The sequence below is a fragment of the Lupinus angustifolius genome, chromosome LG09 (genome assembly GCF_001865875.1).
Source record: "Lupinus angustifolius cultivar Tanjil chromosome LG09, LupAngTanjil_v1.0, whole genome shotgun sequence".
Classification (NCBI taxonomy): domain Eukaryota; kingdom Viridiplantae; phylum Streptophyta; class Magnoliopsida; order Fabales; family Fabaceae; genus Lupinus; species Lupinus angustifolius.
The window spans coordinates 10,722,153-10,732,041 of record NC_032017.1 but is presented as its reverse complement, the minus strand read 5'-3'; the positions used below and the strand labels follow the sequence as shown (position 1 = coordinate 10,732,041).

The window sequence follows — 9,889 nt, the reverse complement described above, 5'->3', positions numbered from 1 at the left end:
TCTAAGACATTCACTCCCTAGTTCCCATGATTGGGCAAAGGGTTGTTTGTGATAGTGGGAACATCGTCTTTGAATTTCAACCATCCGGAATCGATAAGATCCTGCACTCTGTGTTTTAATGCCTTACAAGTTTCGATTGAATGCCCCACTACTCCCGAATGGTAAGCACAATTGACATTGGGGTTGTACCATGCGGCCATAGTATTTGGGACTCTTCCTAGAATGGGTGCTAGGATGCGCTCTGTTTGTAAGGTGGCGAATAGTTCGGCATAGGTCATAGGGATAGGGTCGAAAGTCCTTCTTTCCTGAGCTTGGTATTGCGCGGGTGGATGATGGTTTTGGGCTTGGTTATTTGGCTGATAGTTGGGCCTGGGTTGATAGAGGTTTGGTTGTGGTTTGTTGTATTGAAAGGTTGTGTTTCGTTGAAGTGGTGGGCGGTTGTGGTTAATGTAGGCTATTGGTTGGTATGGGATCTGGTATGNAAAATTAGAATTAACTATATCAAGGGCTAGCTAAATGTAATCAATTCTCATCCCTTGTTTTGATCAATTAGTTGGGTCCCTTCTACATTTAGATTGTTTCATAAGCTAAAAGTTTGACTCCATAAAATCATATTGGAAATACGATATATGATTCGACAAGTTAGTACAAAGCTCATGCACTCGAAGAAATTTTGTCTATAAGCACCCATAAAATAATAATTTTATCCAAAAATTTAAAGAGACTTAGGTCAAGAACTTTTATATAATATTTACTTGATGAATTAGTAATCTAAACTCATTTTATTTCAACTGATACTATGTAATATTTAATTGATTGACTATTGTTTTCTCCATTCAGATGTTAAAATGGGACAAAGTTGGGATATCAAATTTGGCCGGGGAGATAGCCTTGATTTTTGGTTTGATCATGTGGATTGCAACCATCCCACGGATTAGGCGAAAATTCTTTGAGCTCTTCTTCTACACTCACTATCTCTACATTCTCTTCATAGTTTTCTTCATATTTCATGTTGGTATTACGTATGCTTGCCTTATGCTCCCTAGTTTCTACCTCTTCTTGGTGGATCGTTATATAAGGTTTTTGCAGTCAAGACACCAAGTTCGTCTTGTTTCTGCTCGCGTTTTGCCATGTGAAGCTATTGAACTCAATTTCTCTAAGGATCATGGTAACTAACATCTTCATGTTGCTTCTTCAGAAGTTCTTAAAATTATTTACTTTTAATTTGGAGATGTAGTCTAATGCTTATGCTATGTCTTTGGCAGGGTTAACCTATAATCCAACAAGTGTTATGTTTATAAATATTCCAAGCATATCCAAACTGCAGTGGCATCCATTTACTGTTACTTCTAATAGTAACTTGGAGCCTGAAAAGTTGAGTGTTGTTATTAAAAGTGGAGGAACTTGGACTCAAAATCTTTATAAGATACTTTCAAATGATTCAGCTATAGATCGCCTTAGTGTATCTGTTGAAGGCCCTTATGGACCTGCATCAACTGATTTCCTAAGGTATTCATCTTAAAGCAATGCACAACATGCAAACAATTAGAATTACTAACTTTTATTTCACTAGAGGTAACTTTTTTTACTTTTTTTATTCAAATGTAAAACCCCAAAAGTTGTCCTAATTTGTTCGTTCAGAACCTATTCAAGTCTATCGATGATAGATTTGATACTCCCAATATCTAGCATCCCTTATGACATTTCCAATTTGGAACTACAGATTGAGGCCTATATCACAAAAGACAAGGAGCCTCAATCAAATAGTCATGTTCACCTTCAAACCAAATGGTTCAAGCCAAATCCAACTGATGTACCTATATATGCAATTTTAGGTCCAAATAGTTGGCTCTGGCATGGAGCCATAATCTCATCTTCCTTTATTATTTTCCTGATCATTATTGGAATCATTGGCCGTTACTACATTTTCCCTATTGACCATAACTCGAATGCAATATTCTCATTCCCTTTGAGGTCTTTCCTTCACATGCTAATAATATGTGGATCCATAGCAATGGTTGCTAGTGCAGTTGTTCTTTTGAACAAGAAGTACAATGCTAAAGAAGCAAAGAAAATTCAGAACTTGGAAGTGTCGACACCAACAGTATCACCAAGCTCAATTATATACAATGTAGATAGAGAGTTGGAAAGCCTTCCATGCCAATCCCTTATTCAAGCTACCAATGTACATTATGGTGTAAGACCAGATTTAAGACGTAAGTCACTTATTTTTTCTTTAGCTTTGGCATAAAGCCATTATTGAATTGTGATTAATTAATATATATTTTAATCTTCTTTTCTTTTTGCTTCGCAGAGATTCTATTTGAAGTAAAAGGGTCAAGTGTGAACGTCCTTGCTTCGGGTCCCAAGAAAATGAGGCAGGAGGTTGCAAACATTTGCTCATCCAATTTAGCAGAAAATCTACATTTTGAATCAATTAGCTTTAGCTGGTGACAAATGTTAAATGTTATTAGGATATGGAGGTCTCAACTTTCCGTAATGAACTTACTAACCTTCTTCCTTTGATATAAATAAGTCTAAATTAGTTTGTCAACAACAATTTAGCCTTCTATTCTATCATGTGAATGTGAATATAAATAAAGGAGTTTACTGTAATGAACCTCTCTTCTGATGTGGGATAATCATTTTTAACAAAATGACATGTGGCATTGAGAGCAACAAATGGGAAGTCAACTCTTAAAAAAAAGCAAATCCTTGGGAGTATAAAAGGGTAGAGAATATGTGATATTGGTTGTGAATAATTATGGCAACTCGAGACTCTTCTATCTTTTTCTTCTATGCTCTTTATTTTCTTGCATTTTCACTTATGTGTGCTAAGTGTTAACGAGTTTTCTATTGTGAGTTTATATGTTTCTCCTCAATTAATTGATAATAAATTTGAGTTAAGTTATATCCAGTATTCTTGGCTCTACTTTACTTTTTCTAGTATTTTCATATACTTATATTAGTCTCATTACATTTATTAAGAAAGAGTATTGATAGGATAATCACAACCAGGCATGGAAAAATTGAGTACAAATATAGATAATAAATTTTTTGTTTAGAAGTAATAAGGTTCAAAAGTTATTCCACATACAGTTTCTATATAAGTCAACAATGTCATTCGCAACTTCTATCTCTTCATAGGAATTGTCACTAGTCAACTAAATAAAAAATTGAGAGGTATTGAGAGAAAGGCTAGACAATACTTCTATAAATATATTCATCTTACTTACCAAACGAGACCAATACCTCATTATATCCAACAAATCATAGCAATATCTTCTTAATATAAACTCAATTTCACTACACTCACCTCCTTCATTAATCCTATCACGATTTTCATCACTTGAAAAATAGATACTATGTCAGAATAGCAAAACAATAGCGCTTAAAATTATCATTTAACAGCGCTTTTGTGGCGCTTTCTATGTGAGCGAAGTCGTACATAGGTTATACTCAACATCGTTTTTGTTGCGCTATAGAAAGTAGACATTTAGCAGCGCTCACTGAAGCAAACGCTGTTAAATATCTACTTTCTAAATAAAACAATATATCTTCCACACATTCTATCAAACACATGACAAACATGTCCAACTCCACCACATTTACAATAGATTTGTTAAATCACCAATGACTTCATCTACATTCAACCTTAAAAGATTCCAATATTATAAAATAACATATGAGTAATGAGATCTTATGCAAATTGTTCATTTTTTCTCCTCCAATGTTCATCATAGCCAAAAACCTAGAACATTATAGCTGCGTAACTTCATAACAAATAAAAATCACACTATTAGTGAAGAGAGAAATAAATGAGCTAAAATAAGATAATAATTTACCTTATGCTTGAAGAGAGAAACCAAAAATTGATAACTTCACAATAGCTAAATAACTTCACAACAAATAAAGATCACACTATTAGTGAAGAGAAAAATAAATGAGTTAAAATAAGATGACGATTTACCTTATGCTTGAAGAAGAGAACAACCAAAAATCGATAACTTGTTTGAGGAGAGAAACTAAAAACAAAAGAGAAAAAATGTAACTTATGGAGAAGAAGAAAGGTAAGAGAAATAATAAACTGAGTGATATGTATTATTGTGTGAGGTTTTGTTTTTGAATTTGAAAAGATTCTCACTCACTAAAACAAGCATTTAACAGCGCTTATTGAAGAAGTGTTGTTAAATATATAAAACTTTAACAACGCTTATTAAATAAGTGTTGTTAAAGATAGCACCTTTAACAACGCTTATCGAAAAAGTACTATTAAATATATGAAGTATGACCTTTAACAGCGCTTGCTTCAATAAGCGTTGTTAAAGATAACACTTTTAACAGCGCTTTCTTCAATAAGCGTTGTTAAACCTTTAACATCGCTTATTGAAGAAGTTTTGTTAAATATATGAAGTGTGGTCTTTAACAACGCTTTCTTCAATAAGCGATGTTAAAGATAACACATTTAACAGCGCTTGCTTAAATAAGCGTTGTTAATTCTCTTTCGCCTTACATTTAACAACATTCAACATATAAGTGTTGTTGAATGAGCATTGTTAAATACCAATTCTGGTATAGTAAGAAAATATATATGTATGGTAAACCTGGTGCCGTAAGAGGTAGCTAAAGAATTTATTACCAATTGCTGAAAACAAGTAAAGACCAATTCATGACCATTGCGCAGCATTAGACACAAGCAACCGAATAAATGGCATAAGAATAAATAGAGGATAAGATGATAATAGATTTTGATATACAGGTAGGAGATAACCTTCACTTTTGTAACACATGAATGTGAATATAAATATAGGAGTTTACCGTAATGAACCCTTCTCTTCTGATGTGGGAGAATTATTTTGTAGCAAATGTCATGTAACACGTCCAGAAATTCTATGCCAACTAATCTATGCCATGGAACAAAAGTCTCCAAATCTAATTTATGCCAAAGTGAATGTTGCCTAAGCATGACTACTGTACTCATATTTAAGAAAATGGTAAATCTATCTATCACCAAATCTGTATGGGTAACAACTTTAATGTTTATTCCCATATCTAACTTTCATTGAACAAAAGGGAAACAAATAAGGATTAAACCATGATCATAAGTACATCAACTCAATTTATAGTTTGGTAAACCAAATTTATTCCTAAAGAACACTACGTATATGAACTCGGGAATCAAGTTTCACCAAGAGTTACATTTTGAAACCACCCCAAAAGAGGCAAACTTATCTGCACAAGCATTTACTTTCTTATAAATATGAGAGATTTTGATTTTCGTTTCCAAGATAAGGAACTTGCAATTCTTCTATTTGTTTGTTAGAGTCTACAACATTTTATGTCACACAAGAAGGTTTATACAACTAATTCAGAGTCTCATTTAACCAAACCCTAGACCACCCTCTTTTGTGATCTATGTCAATTGATAACATAACCGAAGAAAGTTCTGCATAAAATGAACTTGAGTAGCATAGAACTCTATAAAGCAACCTGAGATTGACCCAATTTTGTCTCTAAAAATGCCATCCCCTTAACATGTGTAGCCATATAGTAGAAATTCAACTTTTGATAGGGTAATTTAGCCTGCTTAGCCATATAGCATAAATCACATACCTTAGCAGAATCAAAATGGACATAAGGGAAAAGCTTGCATGCATTGTTTAAAACTAAATGAGAATGGTGACCAGTCTAAAATGGCACAATTAAAAGAAAGGTACGCTAGGTTCCTAGCAATAATAGAATTAATATTGTGAAGTATAAATTTCCCTTGTTGAGGGATCATCATAAGTCCATACAAGCCATTACAAACTTCAACATGTCCAATAATCTTCAAGGTAGTCATATCTTGAATAAGGCAATAAGAATTATCAAATATTAATATGTAGTTAAGAGATGTGGCAAGTTGGTGACAAGAAATGAGATTATAGTGAAAGTTTGGCACAAGTAAAACATTATATAAGATCAAACTATTATACAAGGTGATTGTGCTAGAATATTTTACAATTGTGTTTGATCCATTTGGAAGCCTTATAGTAATAGGCTTAATAAATCGATAATTAGTAAAATTTGATAGGGTAGGACTTACATGATCAATGGCCACAATATCTAAGATCCAAGAAAGTGTATTACTTGAGACAGTGCCAAGAATAGGTCCCTTGTCATCATTGGTTCCATTATCATAGTTATTAGTAGGAGAAATGCTTAGTTGATCGATGATATGTTTGGATGATTCAATTTTATGATGTTGAAGCAAGGAGGTGAGTTGTGCATACTTTTCAGAACTCAAATGGAAACCAGGTTACTTGGACTTGCCATTCCCTGTGACATTAGTGTCTTCTGATTCATGGAGCCTTCTGTGTTGATGTTATTTACGAATCCAATGGTAGGCTTGGACTTATTATAGTATGGGAGAAAACCATTCTTGAAGTAATAGATTTCAACAGTGTGTCGCTCCCTTACACAATAAGTGCAAATTCTGGTTGGATTGGTTCTTGTAGTTTCATAAGAACTTCACCCAATGAACCTTCCTCTACCTCTATTTCAAAAATTAACTCTAGCTTGTAGTGATCTTGATCCTTGCCTTGGTCATTGGTGTTGAATAACATCTAACTCAGTGGAATTTATCCATACTAGTTGTCTTTCAGCTTGAACGACAAGAGATAATATTGTGTTCTTGTTCCTTGCCTTGGTCATTGGTGTTGAATAACAAATTTGATTCAGTGGAGTTTATCCGAACTAGTTGTCTCTCAGCTTGAATGACGAGAGATAATACTTTATTGATGGAGGGTAATGGCTCCATTAATAGAATTTGGGACTTTGTTGTTTGGAATTTGACATTTAGCCCTATCAAGAAGCAAATCACATATTCTGATTCTGTGTAGTTTTTTATTGTTTGAATCAAATTACATCTACATTGGATTTAACATTTGCAGGAAGGTATAGGCCTCAAGGATTCCAACTTCTCCCACAAGATTATCAAGATGGTGAAGTAGCTTGTGATATCTCTATCACCTTGCCTTTCTTGGAAAAGACCAGAGATCCTAGATGAATATCTTTTAGAGAAGTGATTTTTCAAATCTTGCCAAAAAATATTGAGCACTATGAATGTATATTGCACTTTGTGAAATTTTTGGGAAGAGTATTCTCGTAATCCAAGAAACCACCATTAAGCTGCACCTTTCCATATACCATAACATGGGCCATTGTGGTCTAGTATTGTAATGGATCTAAATATAAACAGGAATTTATTTTTAGACAAAAAAGCTTTTTTTCATGGATCAACTCCATGAATGATAATTGTTCTCTTACAGAGAAGGAGAAATAAGAATTGCTCCTGAATTTTCTCCAGGATGCAAGTAATAGACAATAGAAGGATTTTGAGAGTCATTCTTGATAGAATACATGTTTGGATCTCAAATTCATTATCAGACATTTTTAATGAATCTTGATACATAAATTACCTATATAAGTGAAGATGATAATCAAATGAAAGGAAAAGAAGTTGATTGAAATTCTCACTCAACAATGATAGAGCTTGGAAGCTTTTCGTGAAGCCTTCAAATGCTTATGATTTCTTGAAGAAGAATTTGGGAAAAGAATAGTTTGCATAACAAAGCTCTCAATTTGAGAGCACATTAATACCATAAAATGATTTCTGGAAAAATACCTCATTATTCTCAATGAATTTGCAAAGCTAAATTTACTATTTATATGAGAAAAGGAACAAAGTTTGTACCCCAGGCAACCAACTAAAACAGATATAAAACTTAACCAACTCCTAACTAACTCTCTAGAACATATTAATATGATTATAAGATTTTAAAACTAATCCTAGAAGATTCTAAATACATGTTTTGGAAGCACAACATGTGCTCTGTTTTAGGAACAAAATATTAACTCCTCTGGTTGCAGGAGGGTAGTTTGTTTAAGATAGGCCTTATTATTGAGCTGCAATCGTGGCCTTGTGATATGCCTGAGCTGTTAATGTGCAATATTTTGTGTTTTATCGGTTCAATTTATATACAATATTTCATATTTTATTCTAAGCTGAGTTATTGTGACAATCCATAATTGCGAGTGTAGTAGTAGTACTATTTTGTAGATTTAGATAGTGTAACTATAGCTGGTTGAAATGTATGTCATTTTTTTTTGTACTAGCAATGGTACCTCTTATCATTTAAGTAAGGAGTTAATCCTTTTCAGGATGCATGATTATCTCTCCCAACAAGTGTCGTTCCTATGAATCGAACATTTTATTGTTTGATAATCCTTAGGATCTAGTATAGCCTTACATACTAGATCAATATTTTGTAGGTAAATGAATGTTAGTTGATTTGTAGTTTTGGTTAGTGTTTTTTTATAATTTAAAAGATTAATTTATGTTTCAGTTAATTTTATCAAATGAATAGTAGAGAATGGATGTGTGATCTGTTTTGTCAAATGAGGTTAATTCTTGATCTGTTTTTATGAACTTATCGTATACAGTTCAGTAGCGTTCAATTTTAATGATTTTGATTCCATATATACACATCATAACTAATTTTGCGGCCTGTTACTATTATATACAATTCAAGTATATTTTCCACTTTGTTTGTGTGTAGTAGTGTTAAAATTGTTTTATATCAGTTGATTGAATCGGTGAATCGGACCCAATATTGTATGATATAATAATTATACTAACCATGCAATTAATCGGTTAAAATTGGTCGGTTTTCATTTGAACCGTACCGGTTATACTGGCCAGTTTTTATTTAAAATTATTTTTTTACTGAAAAAATATTGGTTTTTTATTGATTTTTCAACGTCAATATTAATATATTATATATGTATATCTAACTTCGTCGGTATGCGATTTAATCAATGAATCACCAGTTAAACTGTTATACAACTATACCAGTACTCTAACCGGTTTAGTGACCGGTATGGTATTAATAATATTGGTGTGTACTATTTGTACCCATGTAATAAGATCATTTTTCTCATTATTTTTAATTAGGTGTTGATCAAGATATTTAACTTATGATTTATGTGGGACTTATTTATAGTATCTTGTGTTCACTAAATTCGGATACATATGAAGATAATACATATGATATAATAATTTTTATCACTTAAGTTTTTTAGTCGATTACTTTATTACTTCATGTCTTTTTTATTTTTTTTTTTATAGCTGGAGATTATGCAACAAATTTGATCTTGATGCAACAAACTTGGTAATAAACTAACGGATATAATCCAATTTGTATAATTTTTAGTATTATAAGATTTTTTATGTGTATAATATATCTAGTTTTATTGTTTTTTGGTGAACATGTTTAACTCATGTATTTGATTGTTAGACTTTGTTAATATTAAATATAATTTGTGTTCCGAAATTTATTTTTCCATTCTATATTTAGATTAAGATTTGATTAGTTGTGTCAAAGAAATCCTAAATTAAGTTTTTTTATTGTCGAGCCCTTATTTTCAGTTAACACCAGTTATGCGATGTTTTAGAGTCGTGGCTATGTTTTTTATGATTAAACTGTAGAAAACTCTATTCTAAGATTAAATTGGAGTGCGCTGTATTTGAATTAGAGATCTAGTTTCCTGAGTCGATTATAGATTGGGGAAGGTGTTAGCACCATATTCGTCCAAACAAATAATTCTTTCTCTAATTGCATGAATAAATTTTTTACCCTTGACTTACTTAAATAATTTTTTTAAGTGGCAAAATATATTTTTTTATATTTTTATGTATTACAAGATTTCATCTAGATCTTGTGTATTCCTATATGCAACATGAAATCAAGACTTCCAATAGTATTTGTTGAAAAAAAGTATGTAGGGTAACAATGATTTTCATTTTAATCATAATATGGCATCCCTACTTTAAGTGAGTGAAGTATAA

The 9,889-nt window shown here is 32.2% G+C and overlaps 1 protein-coding gene across 1 annotated transcript; it reads left to right on the top strand.

Annotated features, from left to right (window-relative positions):
- LOC109356114 (ferric reduction oxidase 3, mitochondrial-like) lies at positions 836 to 1,539 on the top strand. The gene is made up of 2 exons (XM_019599450.1): positions 836 to 1,168; positions 1,266 to 1,539. Exons 1-2 carry the CDS (start codon positions 841 to 843, stop codon positions 1,520 to 1,522), a joined length of 585 nt encoding a protein of 194 aa, XP_019454995.1. The 5' UTR covers positions 836 to 840; the 3' UTR covers positions 1,523 to 1,539.

What these genes read in the sequence shown, in the direction of transcription:
- LOC109356114 (XM_019599450.1), top strand. Translation starts at nt 841, where the DNA reads ATGTTAAAATGGGACAAAGTTGGGATATCAAATTTGGCCGGGGAGATA. An exon ending in CAATTTCTCTAAGGATCATG is followed by an intron (nt 1,169 to 1,265) that starts GTAACTAACATC and finishes TGTCTTTGGCAG; the next exon opens with GGTTAACCTATAATCCAACA.